General features: G+C 41.2%; 1 protein-coding gene across 1 annotated transcript; it reads left to right on the plus strand.

Moving 5' to 3' along the window:
- Nucleotides 1-7,106: 7,106 nt before the first annotated feature.
- On the plus strand, nt 7,107-18,229 carry LOC108626248 (uncharacterized). Its single transcript, XM_026814673.1, has 3 exons — nt 7,107-11,677; nt 14,557-14,739; nt 17,505-18,229. The coding sequence occupies exons 1-3, from the start codon at nt 11,609-11,611 to the stop codon at nt 17,697-17,699; spliced, it is 447 nt and encodes a 148-aa protein (XP_026670474.1). The 5' UTR covers nt 7,107-11,608; the 3' UTR covers nt 17,700-18,229.
- The last annotated feature ends 203 nt before the right edge of the window (nt 18,230-18,432 follow it).

Consider the following 18,432-nt stretch of genomic DNA (forward strand, 5'->3'; position numbering starts at 1 on the left):
CATAATTGGATTATAATCCTCATCTCGTATCCTTTGAATCCTTTACATATTGTTAATTCAAAGAACATGTATACAAGATTTGTTCAAACTCTGTAGTTTCAAAATTTCTATTCTTACTCTATGTATAATAGTTTTTAATCCCGTGCTCGAAATTTCGAGTGTTTGAGGCAACGATTCAAGGGAACAATGATAAAGTGGGAGTCGGATGGCCAGAAAAGATGCAGGAGGTAAATTCAATGCTGTGAATTCATAATTCGGTAGACAATAGCCGGAGGATGGATGATTGTTCCGGGTCGGCACTGTTGGATGCGCTTGCAACGAGCGTTATTTCGCCAGAGTAAGAGCGAGCTTGTTCTTTAAGTTTCATGATAATGAAGGAAATATGATAATACAGGGTTTGGATTAATGGCAAACAATTCATAATATTAATTAATTAATTAGATGAAGATAGTAAGTGAAACAATTTTTCTGATCTCTGTTAATATCATTTCTCGGTGAAGATGGTTTAATATTAATTTTCGGGTTTGTATGGATAAGTTATAATAGCACAGAATTAAACTAATTAGAAAATATGAATTCATAATATTAATGAACTTAATTGAAACGATTTTCTTGATTCCTATATAAATAGAGATCCTCTCTTAGCGAAGGTTTAACGTGGTTTTTCAGATCTCGGACGCTTTATCTTGAATTTGCATAATGGCTGTTTTATCGCGTGCATAGTGGAGAAAAATTCAGCTACCAAAATCCTCGGGATCAGAATGAACTGTTAAGTGCGACCACCCTCGAACACAAATATTTAACGACGTCCCGGAGTTTAGCCAGTGTGGCTGGAAAATAACGGCTCGGCCGATTAATTATCAGGCACCGGTTTGCTTACCGAAACTCTTTAAACAAAATATCCTTTGTTTAACGAAGGATTACGGGCACTCCTAATCGCAACTTGTTCGATGATCTATGGGAAATCCAATACCTAGGGGAGAAAGGGATCGCAACCATATATTGCGTGAAATCAACGGGGGTGCTTTCCGTTTATTACGGAGCCACGAAATCCCGCGGCTTTCCTTCGGTGACTAACACCCTCTCTTCAGTTTATGTTTGAAACGACACCCGCGTGTTTACCGTGTAACAATACACGTGGCCACTTTTCTCGCAAACAACCAACCACGATTACTGAGAACCGTTAGAGGTCTCAAATAAATGAAACCCGAAGATTTTCTCAACGTATATTTATATCGTTTTCAACAACTACTTTAAGTGGACGCACGCCCATACTCGTTCTTTTCAGACGGTTTCGTGAATAACGAAAATACTAGGGAATACTAATTGACACGTGGGAGAGAGGAAATAAGCGTCGTGGGCGGCGGAAGAGATAGCAGCGCCTGGTTTGGGCCTACGACACGTCGGACCCACAATACTTTCTTCTGTTTTCTCCGATTCTTGGACATACATTGATCCTAGAATAACAGTCTCAATTGTAAAAAGTATGGCTATTTCAAGGAAGTGTATTTATCAATCTTATCGCACTGTAATTACACTCTATTTAATTTATTTGTCCTCCTCTTTCAAATGACTCACTCGAACGTCTCCTGTTTCAAAATTACTTCGTTCTAACTTGAGATCCATCGAGTGATAAATTTCGAGAAGGCACCAAATGCTCGTGACTCGTTTTCGGAGCGAGACTTTGGAGCGCAACGCAAGCTTTCCTATCGGTATAGTTGACAGAAGATAAACAGCGCAGAGGCTGCTGCAGTCGATGCCGCGGCACGCCGCGCGCCGGTCAGTCGCCTACCCCGTACACTCCTCTCTATCCCCTAGCTTTTATTATCTATTTACACCACGTGCATCGCGCACGATACGATACCGTTCGTATCGCAGACGGATCAACAGAGATTTGTCCACGGTTGGCCAACCTCGATAACTACGACCGCTCGTACGCGTCCCGTAAACTCCCTTTTAATTAATCGACAAACTTTCCTAACGCGTCCCAGATTTACTAATCGCCGGAAAGAGAATAAGTAATAACCTTCAAACGAATGGCGAACGAATCCTCGAAATTCAATCATCATTTACGTCTTTGAAATCATTTTAGATTCAAGTTTAAATACACACAGATGTAATATTAGAAAAACAGTCGTTTCTTCATATTCACTTTTCAAATTGCATACGATCCAAGTAGGACGAACATAAACAAGCGTCTTGTTATTCGACTTCGTTTCGCACGGCTGCTAACACATTGCATACTTAGAACATTCTCAACGAAACACCGTTTTAGTATCGATGAGCGGTGTTCGCACAGTACTCGAGCTTAAAAACGCATGTACCTGCTAATTAAAGCCAAGAGGCCGTTCTCCGGGACAATGAGGACGATTGTACACGCGCCGGCCCCGCATTATTATTGTATTATGCATGGACGTGGCCGTGCTCACGACGCGACGTTCAACAAGTTATTTTAGAGTCTGACGGCGCCGGGTCGTGTAACTAAAATGCGCGATAACTGTTTATTGACGAACGTTTCCGGTGTTTGTCGAAGGAAACCTAGAATCGTGTTCCCATCGATTGGCAGTATAATTAGAATTGGCATAACGGGGACACCTAAATTCGATGAAATGTTTCTCCCTTGGGCTGGAGAGCAAAGCTTTAGCTAAGCTTTAAGCCTTTGAGATAGCCTTATGCTTCTACGATGTCGATGACAGACATCTGCATGATACAATTACAAGATTACAGATTTCACTTTCATCGTCAGTAAAAGATTAACTAAGAAAAGATAACTAATACCACTAGAATAGAATGATGTATACAGTTTTTAATAGAGATAGCTTGCGTTTAATTTTGCGAATATTGTCGAGTTTCTGAGAAGTTGAAACACAGAGATAAAGGTGCACGAGCAATGTGGCTATGAGGAAAGGATTCCAGGCGCAGCTGCAGCTGCAGCCGGGTGTTTACGTGGTTGCTGAGTGCGCCGATCCAAGAAGCGCACGTTCATCCTGCACCGTTCTGAAAACGTAAACCGAGAGAAGAGACCGTCGTATTTTGCGGCTGCTGAATCGTAGGTTTCAACGTGCGCGTTCTTACCTACTTCGGTTCCAAGAGGACCTTCGGTTGGGAGCTGCGACTGCAGCGAATACTAAAGAAACTCTGTTCAGTTGGCACTAGATTTGATTTACAAGGCGAAATTCAGTAAACGGAATATAAAAGGTTCTTAGAGACGGAGAGCTCGGAGCTAAAAAAAGTCTCCGAAATGATATAATCTTTTAATATTTGATTATAGAAGTGATAGACATAAAAATACTATAGCCAGCCAAGCCGTTATTGGCAAAGGTAAACGAAATTTCAGTAACGCTTGTAAAATATATCATAGGCAAAAAAATTGAGTGCGCAGGCATTTATCCCAGGAGATTCTCGGCCTGAAACCGTCGAAGGGCGAACAAGAAAAAGCATCTGGATAACACAATGTTCGACCAGCGGTACATCCGGATAATAGGTGTCCGAATAATAGAGCGGCGCGCGCACCGCTTAAACTGTACAAGCATTAGTAGCGTTCGATCAACGTTCACCCCTCGAAATAATCCCGTGGAGCCTCGAAATCCCTCGATCGCGTTTGTCTCTCGGCGCCCCTTATCCCCCGGCTGTCCTTCAGGACGCGAAGGATCGAGTCGCGCACGAAGTCGCGTCTTTCAGCCCGTGAACGCGAACGGAGATTGAAAAAGGCCCTCGGGAGAGCTGCGTGCTCTCATTCAGACGACGAAATCGGGACGCGTGAAAGGGCTTCCGGTTGCCATTCAGGTATCAGAACGTGAAGAAAGAGAGAATTAACGGGTGAACGAGGGGTGATCCTTTTAAGATCCCGTGCGTACGCGAGCGCTGCGTGCGCGATTATGAATGCGGATTAACCATCATTCAGCCATGGAAGAATCTATTCAACCCGCGCCACGAAACAACGACCGAGCCCGTACATCTTCGTTCCTCCTTGGAGGTTCCCTTCGAGGTTCCAGCCTCGTTTCCCCCCTCCCTGATTTATATCGGGGAACCGGCTTTTGAAGTTGGCGCACAGACGGCACCATAAATTTGCACCGCCCGGTCCGGTGCCTCTAACCAGCAAATTGAACCACATTGTTAATTAAGATCGCGTGACGCTCCTGTGGTGTTCGAACTCTTCTCTTTGGAGATGATGGACTTAGTCTGGTTCGGATATTGCAGAAAGAATATACTAGCTAATTAAATGAGAACCAATTCTAAACGTTGAACTGTTTTATATTTACGGTATTACAATATTTTAAGATTTATTAAATCTGATGATTATCATGCATTATAATCAATTTTAAAATTAAACTCTACTACGTCTATGTTTTTCGAAAACTTCTTGATTAAATAAGCCATGCTATGTCAAACTCTAACTTGTTTTCTCCATCGCAGTCTTCTAAGCGTTCCACTGTAATAAATTTTTTAACACCGAAAGCAGCTCGCAGAACCATTTATTTTCGCGATGAGGGTAACATCGCCTCGCGAAACTCGGTCGCGATCTTAAACGAAAACACGCTGGGTAATCCTGTAATTTTTTACGAGGTTGCACAAACGAGTTAACCAGATGGATACGTGTTGACAGTTTCGAGTACACTCTCGGGAATAGTGGAGAGCGCCGGCTTCACGAGGAGCGAGAGAAAAGAGCAAAATTCGACGTTGGATAAATGTTGGACAAACGCAAAATAGAATTCGTACTATGAAAACAAATATATTTGAATTCACTTTTTCTGGTTTTTATTTGACGAAAATCCGGACTGGAAATGATCGAAGTTATAATGGAAAGCATTGACATTTTCTGAAAGATCGAATGAGTTTTCTTTGAAATCATTGGATAATATAAAACTTTTCAATCAGAGCACACAGTACGGGTTTCGGTAGACGCGAAGGAAATGGAGTTTCCAACTTTTTCCAAAGGCTCGACGCGTCACAGGGGAGGATCAGAGGGAAACAGTGGCTTGTGGAAATTGATCAACGAACGATGACGTCTATACGCAGCTTTGATCCCCGTGGTCTTTGATCCGAACCGCCACGTGGATCAGTTTCTTCTGTAGCCGGCGCGATGGGAGCCAGGAATCGGGCAAAGAAAATAATTATCGTCGTTAGAACCGAGTGGATTAACGAGCACGATGTACGGCTTCAAGGATATCGAGTTCTCTCGGGATTTTCGCACCAATTCCACGTCTTAATCGAAGGATTTGCGTAAAGAACATCAGTAGATTGAAATATAAGAAGGAGATTGATCCACCTTTTCTCTTTTTCAATTTATAAATGTTAAATCTTTTTAACAATCTTTTAAATAACGGCATACCATAAAGCATGCAACGTAGTGATACTCAACGTGAAATCGAATTGAGGAATTGAAATAATTTTCAAATAATTAAAACAGATTTGCAAATAGGTTTTTATCGATTAGAGTTGAACTACTGTGTGCTGGGCCAGGTCACTAGAGAGCATAAGCGTACAGATATGCGGAGAGCTAATTAAATGAGAACCAATTCTAAACGTTGAACTGTTTTATATTTACGGTATTACAATATTTTAAGATTTATTAAATCTGATGATTATCATGCATTATAATCAATTTTAAAATTAAACTCTACTACGTCTATGTTTTTCGAAAACTTCTTGATTAAATAAGCCATGCTATATCAAACTCTAACTTGTTTTCTCCATCGCAGTCTTCTAAGCGTTCCACTGTAATAAATTTTTTAACACCGAAAGCAGCTCGCAGAACCATTTATTTTCGCGATGAGGGTAACATCGCCTCGCGAAACTCGGTCGCGATCTTAAACGAAAACACGCTGGGTAATCCTGTAATTTTTTACGAGGTTGCACAAACGAGTTAACCAGATGGATACGTGTTGACAGTTTCGAGTACACTCTCGGGAATAGTGGAGAGCGCCGGCTTCACGAGGAGCGAGAGAAAAGAGCAAAATTCGACGTTGGATAAATGTTGGACAAACGCAAAATAGAATTCGTACTATGAAAACAAATATATTTGAATTCACTTTTTCTGGTTTTTATTTGACGAAAATCCGGACTGGAAATGATCGAAGTTATAATGGAAAGCATTGACATTTTCTGAAAGATCGAATGAGTTTTCTTTGAAATCATTGGATAATATAAAACTTTTCAATCAGAGCACACAGTACGGGTTTCGGTAGACGCGAAGGAAATGGAGTTTCCAACTTTTTCCAAAGGCTCGACGCGTCACAGGGGAGGATCAGAGGGAAACAGTGGCTTGTGGAAATTGATCAACGAACGATGACGTCTATACGCAGCTTTGATCCCCGTGGTCTTTGATCCGAACCGCCACGTGGATCAGTTTCTTCTGTAGCCGGCGCGATGGGAGCCAGGAATCGGGCAAAGAAAATAATTATCGTCGTTAGAACCGAGTGGATTAACGAGCACGATGTACGGCTTCAAGGATATCGAGTTCTCTCGGGATTTTCGCACCAATTCCACGTCTTAATCGAAGGATTTGCGTAAAGAACATCAGTAGATTGAAATATAAGGAGATTGATCCACCTTTCCTCTTTTTCAATTTATAAATGTTAAATCTTTTTAACAATCTTTCAAATAATGGCATACCATAAAGCATGCAACGTAGTGATACTCAACGTGAAATCGAATTAAGGAACTGAAATAATTTTCAAATAATTAAAACAGATTTGCAAATAGGTTTTTATCGATTAGAGTTGAACTACTGTGTGCTGGGCCAGGTCACTAGAGAGCATAAGCGTACAGATATGCGGAGTTAGAAAGTTACCTCATCCAACGTTATCGATTATAAATTACTTTTGTTACTAGCAGTAATAAAATAATTTATATATGAATTCCAATGGAATTGAATTTCAATCTAAAAGCAATAGTATGTTGATTTTAGCGATCGCTCTCGACAAATTCTGCTCTGTTGATAGTAGATAATGAAGAATATGGCAAAACCCAGTTTCAATCTTAAAAATTCTTATCAGAATTTTTAATTTCTGTGATGTCTTATCAATTGTACACATCGGGAATTGAAAAACGAACATTTTTATTAAAATTATCGATGGATTTAGTACTCACCGATGAAGTGGCGCTCTCTATACCGTCGACTGCTGAACAAAGCCCAGCAGCAGCCATCGTTCCTCAATTCGAATCGCAGAACCAGCGTGGATACCATGCGCAAATACATACGGGCGTTTAAGCAAATATTTTTGATGTACATACAGTAAAAAGTGACCATCGATTGGAAACGAAAATACACATAACCGTACTAAAGTCAAATATGTGTTCTCTAATAACGCCCACTGGCCATTCCAAAACGTTTAACTCATTCGGCGGAAGACGAGTTCGAATTTTTGGCAAATGTTTCTCCCGGACTGACACGACGTGACTCAGAGCAACGCATCGATGCGTTGATTCATAGGTACATATCCGGTTAACGTCGAAAATGTTCTTTATACCGCAGCTGACGAGAAACAGCTTTGCAAAAATTGCCGCTTTTAAGATAAACAGAACCGCTCGGTTATTATTCTTGTGAACAGCTTCGAGGGAAACAAAGAAAAAAATAAAGAACAGTTACAATGAAATCGGAACCTCTTATTCATCGGTTGTTTGAAATTCTATTCTGCAAGGAGGGTTTAAATACCCGATTAGCCAGCGGATAGTGCGTTCTCATAGGACAAAAATAAAAAATCAAGTTTTATCTGTATTCGATGCAGCTCCCAAGTAGGCTTGAAGAAAGAGAAATTAAGGTGTTAGTTTTTATTCAGGCTTCTTTTGAACTGGAAGAGTTTGTCCCGGACTTTAAGAATAATTAACAATTTTTCTTATGAAAACATACTTTTTTGGTAAACACCAATCCATCTTCTATTAAAATATTTAGATCGAAAATTGATCAGATTAGAAGTTTTTATTTTTGTCCTGAAATACCATGAGCGTAACAAACTGCAACGCTGATATACGCAACCGTTAGGAACCCTGAGAACAAGCCACCTGTTCCCCGAATGATTAAAAACTAAACGACGGTGATCATCTCTCACCCCTCGATCCCTTTGCTTCACCTTTCCTCCATTTTCGATATTTTAAAGAAATCAATTATCGCAAAGGGTATCGGGTAATCGCTTTGCTATTCATGTATTCCCGTCGAACGTAAATGAAAACGAATTAAGGGGTGATTGTGCATTCACGCGACTACTAATTTCTTGTGCTCCGGGATCGTCAATTAATTAGAATTTTCCTGGCATTGCAACGCTTTTTATAAAAAGGAAATTACGGACATTTATACAATCTCCCTTTGACATTCTTTTCATTTGAAAATTCATATTCCTCCTTCTCAAGACAATCCTAATACTTTTTTTCTATTTCTGTCGGGATGTTACAATCGAAATAGTTAACTAATCTGCATCGAGTGGGCGTTTACTCCAAATCCATTCACGTAGGCGCTCTTTCTTCTCGAGATCCAAAACAATGAGGAAAGGTAACACCTACGTACTATCATATCCCTTCACATAGAAGGGTCGATCGAACCATCCTCCTCGCGTTTGATAACGTGCCCTCGACAAAAATAGACTCGCAAAGACAAGTTTTGTATCACGGCTCTTTGTTAGCCTGGGAAATCACGGGTAGTTGCGAAGTTCGCAATTAAAAGTTCCTCTTCGGCTTCTGTAAATGTTTCTTCCTTGTCGAGCAGCCAATTATTTAAATATCAACGAGTCTCCTACCTTTGTGAAGAACAATGGCGCGAATTCGCGTGAACCACAAAGTTGCGCTAGGGATATTATTACAGATCGCACCTACACTTCTATCAATAAGTCAAAACGGTACCCGCGTGACTCACGCACACGGGAAAGAAGGTATAGGTGCGCATTGCAGTCGGACACCTTAATTGTTACTCGGAAGTCTGCGGTGAACATCCGCAGAAGTAACGATATTTCTGATACGTACATACGTACATACATACCTGCATCGCTAATGTTGTTTTAAACGGAGGTATTTGCTAGTTCGCTGTTTACGCCCACGCGTTCCTACGTTGCGACTGACCCCATTTGCCTCATTGTTGAGAGATATGCACGATAACAACGTTCAAAATCGAACATTTCTATCCATCTTGAGATCACCAATATTTCACCACAAAATTCACTTGCGAACGTTATCTAACCCAATTCAATTGGTGATAAAGTGATTGTGAATTTTACACGTTCAACGTTCAAAAGTATGACATTATTATTCATGAAAGATAAGAGGAATCTCAATTCAGATAGCGTTTATAAACGGCAGATAAAATCTACTACTGAGGATCAACTGGGTCACACAATTAAGAAACAAGAAAAACGAAGTAACCGAAAAAGGGGCAAACATCCCAAGTAAGAGACACGGGACAAACATCCGAAAAGTTTAGATACAGATCTCGGTCGGTCAACCTGATTTTCTATTAAGGTCGCCAGGGAGTTATCCTCTCGTTCGCTTATGCAACGGATTTTCGGGTAGTCGTTCGAGTGTGCATAAACAGAGACCCGGCCACGATTTCCCCGTTGTACGATTGAAAAGCGGCGAGTACGTGGTGCGAATATTCGGTGGAGTTCCGACCGGTTAAGCGGCTCTGTGCGCTCGGCAGTCGCATTACGTGCCGCTGAGGGCGGCTCGGTGTCGTAAAAGGGCGCGAGGGCCCATTCGGGGAATAAAACTGAGGATACACGGGAATATAATCGGGTAATCGTCGGCGGTGCCGTAAGCTCGTAGATGGAGGAATCCGATCAGATATCCTCCCGGCCTTATTGCCACGTGCCTCGAGAACTCCTTTATTTGATCGTGAACCGCTTTGTGGGGCCATAGGACGGACCTGTTTTATTTCTTCATTAGTACGTCCGCGCGAGAGGTTGTAACGGCCGGATATTCCACCTGGTTTAACCGGAATCGGTCGCTTATGATCCAACATGAACGTTCAATTTGTTCGGCCTTCTTTCTCTCTCGCTGGAAGATCGTAGGAAACGGGATCCGGGAATTTTTCGAACGGGATAAATAAGAGATGTACACGGCAAGCGAGGCGTAACGGCGTTCCGATCAAAGACACAGTTTTCGAAGATAGGTATCGAGGATCCGTGGCGGGGAATTGGAACGGTTTCGCGCGAGTGCCATTCAATTTCGCATGCATCTCGAATCCGGATGCTTCGGAGTGAACATTCCGCTGCGAACTCTCACGGGCCATAGGAACAAGGCTAATTCGATTTAAGCGTAACACGGTTTAGCGTCATTCGCCTCTCGCTCTGCGTTTCCAATGACACAGACGCAACTTAGATTCGTCCCTCCCTCTCCAGTTATCTATTGGCAATTGCTTACATTATACTAAATATCCATTTCAGAAGACAACATATAGTGACTTCCATTGTACCCATATTAATGGGAGTCGCTATGAGTTTAATCCAATCTGAATCAGAGAAAAATTTCAATAAGCACTTTTCCAATATAATTGTCATATTAGTCATTAGAAATATCGCTATATTTCTGACAACCTTGAATAATTGACAAAAGAAATGATCGTGAGACTGGTTATGGAGATTGGAAGGGTGCATAACTAGTTTCACAAGTTTAACGTTTTATTGACCCAGTCCAGGAAGTTTCTAGTTTAGACGCGATTGCGAGCCATTAATCTTCTTCAGCAAGGAGGAATTTTACCGAAAGCACGCGGCGAAGTAAACCAGCGGAAAGGATCGGTCTAATTTTGGCAAAGCCTACCTTCGATACTCGGCATGAACCATGTTTGAGAAAAGAGCCGTTCGTCTATCTACGTGGGTGTGATGGTCCGGTCGTGTTATTCGTTTATTATGCTAGCTGGCTTTGGCTGGCTTATATTGTGCCGGGCCCGGCGTTGTAAAAGCGCGGCTGCTGCCACTGTTCACCGAGTCCACGCAACCGATACACCCACCAGTTCTTTCATTTTGCGATCACGATCGATCCTCCTCGCATCGAGGATCGACGCGTGCCAATCATGTTCTTTGTGATCGTTTATCACGAGTTCGGTGAACTTAATTGCAATTAGTCCATTAGACCCTCCTTATCCGTCTATAGTGTAACGAACATAATTAATATATGCAATTTATGTGGTAAATGTGTACTTCGTGTAAGATAACTATTTTTAATAGTGAACCTACTCGAGATTGTGACTGTGATTATAACTGCGGACGAATGTCACGAGGTCGGTTTTACAATCCGCGAGATTGCATTCTGAGACCACGGTGTGTTTCCACTTTCTAATTAAACCGCGAGCTACACTGCAAATACGGGAAGCGTTCAATTTAGCGGCAGGTATGATCGTAAATTTCATTGCGGAATTCATGGTATGTTCCGAGCCGTTTTAAAAGTTCTCCAGAGGGTCGTGCAGAGATACTGTGTACAATAAAATGCGCCGGGGAACGTTCGTTGTGTTTTGAGGTGTCGTGACGGTAATCGATGATTCATGTCAACGGAGATTGAAATTACAGTGGAAGAGTTTAGGTGATCTATGCCTGTGAAGCGAGGAGACACCCAACGGGACGTTCCTATCGGGTGAGAATTATTTAAATCGCCGTTGGGACAGCTGATTTATGTCATTGTCAGAGCCATGCCACTCAGATCGGAAACGTCCTCTTCGAGGGATACCCTTAACACTGTTACGACAGTTACGACCACGGTTAGTAGTTATCGATCAACGCCTATGCGGAATTGAACATCTGGATTTTGTTTGAAACTATCAAGGTTGCGAGAATGATAACGGACGTCAAGTTGGGGATGCAACCCTTCTGCCGCTTGACCTATACCCCGTGTCGTTTCGACCCTCTGAACTTTTCCCGGATTAATCCTAAGCTCCCTAACTCTAAGAAAGTTTAACCATTATATCTCATTTATTGCCGTTTCATTTTTTTCTAAAATTATCTAAAATTGAACTGCGGATTTTATTAATTTATGAAAGAATTGAATACGCAGAAAACTAATATTAAAATGTATGAAATACCAAAGCTGCATGGATATTACGGCGCTTGAATGATGAAAGAAATTTGTACCAAAATCACATTTTTTAAATTCATAACTCGGATGTTTCATTTTCCATAAAACTCCGCAGTCTACGTGCTACGTAACGAATCAAATTATTAATTATCAATATTTGTTTTAACTCTTATACGATTTCATTGATTTCAATTGATCAAAATGTACATGCATGAAATATTCAACGTAAATAACTGAGAGTAAAGGAAATAAAGGAATATCGGACAAACTTCCTTGGGCAACAATTGTGAATTAGGAAAGAGGAAAACAATTGTTTCCACGATATGCATTAATGTTCCACTTGAGTCAGAGAGAGATAGAGAGAGAAGGGGCAAAGTATTCCTGGTGTACGCAGTTCCGTTTCCGAAACCATTAAAAGCAAACTTTTTTTACCGCAGTATCGTTATGCGGGGTTTCGCTTTGCGCGTTGGTCCATGCTACTCTTTTTGCGAACGTAGGACGGAGTAGGAAAGTCGCGTTGTTAATGTTAATCCTTTGTTTTCGCGCAACATCCGACGCACGCGAAAGCGGGTCACACGCTGCGGTAAAATGGAAACCCGTGTTCGCAAGATATTTTCGAGCCAACTTAACGCCCTTTAAATCCACCCTCTTTTTATTCCCTCTTTACCCCCATTGAGAATCGCGACAAGAGAGCTACTCTCGTAGAAGTAACAGATTTTAGTATTGTCAGATATATTATATCATGCATATAAATTAGTTGTACAAATTAATTTATAATCATTTTTCTGTAAGCTTATCTATTTAAAGCTAGGATGAATTTCTATTCGATATTATTGTCCTGAGGTACGTGGCCACTTATGCGTATGGAATGCTATATTCCTCAACAGGTAATGAATTCATAGAATGGTAAGCTGACTAAAGCAGAACAGACGTTCACTCGGATGACCCTTTTATATTGTTGATCCAATGCGAACGTGCGACTGCCTACGTATATCCGGGTGGTTCGATTTGAATACGATAATAAGAGGAAAACGCGGGAGGATATCGATGATCTCTGGTCACGTATGCGAATGCAAAGCAGCCCCGCGACGACGCGACAGGTCAAATTGCATCGGTGCGGTGTCGCGCGACTGGAAATGGACCTGTCGCATCCGCCACCTACCCCGAATTTAATGCCCAGCGACCGAATCGGGACGACTTGATCTTCCTCCTCTCTCACTGTCGGATTTTATAATATTTTTTGTACCCGCATACGGGTTGATGGATAGCACGTATCTACGTTTGGTTTATTTATCTTCAATTTTTCGCCGGCGGCACCGTGTATCACAATACGTATATTTCCCATGCCCCGTAGAGTCAGCCGTTTTTTCAACATCGTCCACCAAGACGTACGATTTATTTTTCTTCTGAAATGCGCCGCTGCCCTCATTTTCTCAGTTCATAAATCTACCGTCAGAATCGAATGTAACGTCTCTTCTTTTGAATTTTTCCCCGCTACTATTTATATATCGCCTTGTTACTCGTGTCATCATCACCCGTTTTACGTTTCCGTTGCGCTATATTTCCAACCGACTATCATTAGAAGCAGTTAAAAACGTAATAGAGATGTCAATAGCTCCTCGATATTAATATATTTGGCTGTCCGGAAAGTTTTTGCCGACATTTATAGAAAATTTAAAGGCATCGAGTTTGAATTTTGCTATACATTTATCAACTTATTAAATTATATACGCGTTATTTTGTTCCATGCTCGTTCTTCATCTTTCGTACAACTTGCAGAGTCTATCCTAAAAATAGTGCACAATATATACGTTTACGCCATTCGATCTTACGTACTTAGTTTTTAAAGAATCAAGATAAAACTTCTCTACATTTCCACATCTAAATCTTGTCACCATACTCTGGTCTCTTCCTTTGTATTCTCTTTTTAAGTATTCCATCCTCTTCTCTAATTGTTTTGTATCTCTGATTGTATCGGCCATCTCTTATCCTTTCGCACTGGTCTCGTATTTGCATATTCAAATCCTTCGGTGCTGCCGTTTCTGCTATCCTGTTCTCTTTTCTTCTGCATTGCTCTAGCCTATTTTTTCCTGGCTTTAATATCTGGCTCTTATTTTCTTCGTTTTCGATTCGACCCGTCTTTGTCGTACGTTTCTGTCGATTTCCTTCCAACATTCTTTCATTATCTTATTTACTGAATATAGTCTTGTTTTCTGCTAGTATTTGGCTGCCCTTTTTCCTGCTTCTACTCTGATCTTCTCCACTTTTGTCAGTACCGTATTTTCTCATGCATTAAAATTTAAACCCAATGTCCTCCTTACATACCATTCTCGTATCTCTTCCAGTTTTTCTTCTTTCCCATTTTCTTGATTTTAATGATACATAGACATTTGTCATCCATTCATTGGAATGCATTTTTAGTCAAATTTTTGTCACAAAGCTTTTGGGCAAAGTTGTAATTCATTTTTCAAGTACAAAGCGTTTCCTCTTTTCTGTACATCGGTTACAGAGTGCCGCGAGTTCAGTCACGTTGCAGAGACTAGGATATTTGTCATTTGTTGACAGGGCGACCGACGTCGTACCGGAAGATACGTCGCCGTTGGGGCCGTGCTGGCAATCACGCTGCTCGCCGTGCATCAGACGCTCCTGCGGGAAACGTTCCCCGTGACCGGCATCTGCATACCGGCCATAATAATGGTGTCCTACATCCTCTGGATCCTGTATTCCGCCCACCGGGACCGGCGAAGGGTAACGAGTTTTAAATCGCAAAGCTAACCGCTGAACAGAGATTGGACAGGCGCCAGTTGAGTTCGTTAAACGCTTATAGAATCTCGTTCTCGAGTACGTAAGTTCCCAACGAGCCCGATTCATTTATTGCATTCGCAATTCCAAATTGGACAAAATTCTGCAAACTCGACACCGGAGTGTAGATCCGGCGTCATAAAATAAAAAGGTTCATCGACAGTGGAATGATCAATTGACAAAGGGTAGAAAAGGCGTGAAGTGACTACGGGTATTGGTGTGAAAGTTTTTTAATTTCGTCTGAAGCGGAGCAATTAAGCTAAAATAAGAGATTTAAGTATCAGCGTGAATGAAAAGCCGAGAGAGCGCTCGAACTTCATCTCGACGCGATCGTTTGTCTCTCGAGATGAAAACTTCATCGCTTTTTTTTTTCATAAGAAGACAAGCCCGCGACCGAAGTCGAGCGAATGCTTCAACTTTCGTCCAACTCTCGTCGAACTTAAAACTTTTATTACCGTTCTCCCCGAGGTATCCTCTTCCTTAATCGTACACCGATATTCTTGATGGTAATGGACATATTCTCGTCAACAAGGTTCAGCTAGTAAAAAATTCTTACGCATTTTCTTATACAGGGTGGATCAATAAAAATACGAACTACTTCATTTTTAAATCAAAATAAGTTTCTTATATTTTAGCAAGTCAAATGTTTAAAATCAACAACACTCTTTATTGGGTCAAGGATTTTTCACAGTGGCCCGTGTAACGTTATCATCTATGCAATCACCAAGGTCAGAGCGTTGTAACCAGCGTTCGCAGGTGAATTTCCGTTCAATTTTCGTCGAAACTCGGCTGGAGCTTTCATAAAACGTTCGGATGAAACGCGTAATTGAATGGAGATGAAATCCGGAAATAAACGTCGTTTCGAGGGCGCGGGAAAAAGTCGGCGACACGTGGGCGAGTCCTACTTGGAATTGATCCGAGCCCTTTCGCAGTTCCGGTTACATTTAATAAGCCAGACGGCGCAGAAACTAATGAAATTGTCCTTCGAACCAACCGGCTCTGATCACCCGTGTATCGACTCCCTTTAACTCGCGGATCGTTACGAATTTCAGCCGAGTTGCACGTGAAACGGCAATCACGTACGTCCGATCAGCGTTTCCGAGTCGCAAACGCCGCGAGCGCATTTAGATCACGTAGAGTTATTACCGCAACTGGAATTGGGTTACCTAATATAAATCCTACCGATTTTATTCCCCATTTTTACGCGCATTTCCAGGTTTATGTTCTTCGTCGCAGAGGCTGTTATATAAGATTTCGTTAAAGCCTGTCATTTCATTTTTCCGCATGCACCCGTACACGAGGCCGCCTACGTTCACAAATTACCGATCGCTTTCCCGAAACTGCACATGACGAAATACAGTTATATTATTAATTTCTTTAATCGACGCTGTCTAAAATAGTCGGATGCTTCATTCGAACCGTTTTATTTATTGAATTGAGCCGTTGGGTGAAATCGCGATTTTCCACAGATGTACTTCACTGACGACAATTTTTCTTGTTCATTGAACGCGAAAATCAAATCGCGCGTTTCATTCATCTGTTAAAAATATAATTCGCGATGCATCTTTTATTTCTGCCGATTTGATCCCAGTTCGGGATTTTGTTATAAATATTGACACGGGGTTTCTTAAGTGGAATGATGAAAGATAGCGGGGCATGAAACTTCCTGTTTCGAACGGAACCACGTGACGGGTTAAAGTAAGCAACAAACATTGCGGCGTGGCTTGAACGACGCGCGAGAGGTTCGTTTAAACTGGAACAAGGTTAGTTGATAACATAAAATGAGATTATCTAGTCGCCGTCAGGATTTGCGATTTACGGTGGCGGACTGAAAGCGGCGCTAACTCCACGGATTTTCCTGCGCATTAAACGCGCCACCGACCAATTATCCAGAATATACAATTTTTTTTAACGAATCCCGTCTTTGATGTCACAAGGACCTAATTAATCGAATCTCACTGAACGTTATCTAGTTACTTGTATAGCTACTTTAATCATTTTCGTGTCGCAAATTCCATATTAATAATTGACTATTCTCCGAATCTCAATTGATAACTGGAATATTTTTTAACACTAATTATACGATGCAGGTCAAATGACTGGTTTTAAATTTTTCTGTAAGAAATAAGAAGAAAACGAAATTGTTATAATGTTAAAATTCTAATTATTATTTAAGATGTTATCAATCTAAAGTACCAATGTGTACACTAACTACTACACTAGTGTACAAAAACTGTCGGTAGGTTAATTAAGAATTAACAACTCAATCACTAATTCAGATTTCTTTTATTTAATTAAATTATTTTAATTCTAAATTAGCCAAATCCGAATAGAAACCCAAACGTTAATTGCCAATAGATGAATTGAAGATTTAATCATTTATGTGAAATCTTAATATGAAAAAATGAAGAAGCTTCTGTATTTACAGAAAACTTTTCATTTCACATTGAAAAAATAATTCCTTTATTGTGTATTTGCTCTAACTGAATTTGTGTTTTTACTGATGCATCGAGGGCGTCAAGGTTTCGAGCAAGGGTTGATTCGTCACCCAAGTCCTTTGTCCTATCAAACCACACCTTTCCTCTCTGTTCTACCAATGCGGTTTCGCTCGACAGTCGGCAACAGAACTCAATCTAATCAACGCGATTGGGAACGCACTACCACTCTTGACGTTCCGAGTTTCGCCTGACGACCCCGAATTCTGATTCCAGGCATTGAGATTCGCGACAGCAATGCAGTTGACGGAAGTGATCAACGTCCCGAACGGAACCGGCGAGATGATCTGCAGAAATGGAAACAGTAAGGAGGAGAAGCGAAAGTCCGACACCGCCAAGTCGAAACTGGCGTACACCGCGAGGGAATCTCGCGAGAATCCTGCCTTCTCTTCCAAGGACGAAGCCGTGTGAAGCAGGAAGTCGTGGAACTTTCTATTACTCGGCCTCCGCTCTCGTTTTAGTTCCACAAATTCAGAAAAAGTACTCGCGTTTTCAATTTTTATTTGAAGATGAATGCGAATGTCCATTAATGGGCAAATTATTAATGCCACGAATGCTCGAAATTAGAATAATTCCTGAATTTTTGTAGAAAAAAGCAAATAGGCAAATTTTATTTATTTGTCTAACAGATTCTTTAAGAATATTTCCAATCGCTCATACGACAGAAAGATCGACCAACAATTGAGAATTTATAAATCGATCTGAGAAGATTCAGAAATTATTCCAATTTCGGTGACGAGAGGCTCACAGACGACCCAGTATGTTGAATAAATCTGTACATGTTCGATCACATCGAAGCGAGCGATCGGATTTCACGAGGCGGAATTACCTGTTAAACGTTGACGCACGACGATATTAACGCGATCGAGTTTTTCGTTCGCCACCCATATATTATATGTATATATTGCAGAATAAATTTACTCAACAACGCGGGCATAAATTGTGAGTAAACTTTTTTGTAGCGGTCGATTGCAAATTTATTTTGTCAAACCGCCACGAGCGCTTTTTTAAGCGAGACTCTACGGGCGAACCGTTTTTTTTATTCGAATATGCGTTAGGTCGACCGAATCGTCGCGTTTTATAGAACGAGGCGATTCACTTTCAGTGCGTGCGGCGAGTTTCGTATGGGTTAGTCACAAAACGG

The sequence above is a fragment of the Ceratina calcarata genome, unplaced genomic scaffold (assembly GCF_001652005.2).
Source record: "Ceratina calcarata isolate Rehan_Ccalc_2016 unplaced genomic scaffold, ASM165200v1 scaffold390.2, whole genome shotgun sequence".
Classification (NCBI taxonomy): Eukaryota; Metazoa; Arthropoda; class Insecta; order Hymenoptera; family Apidae; genus Ceratina; species Ceratina calcarata.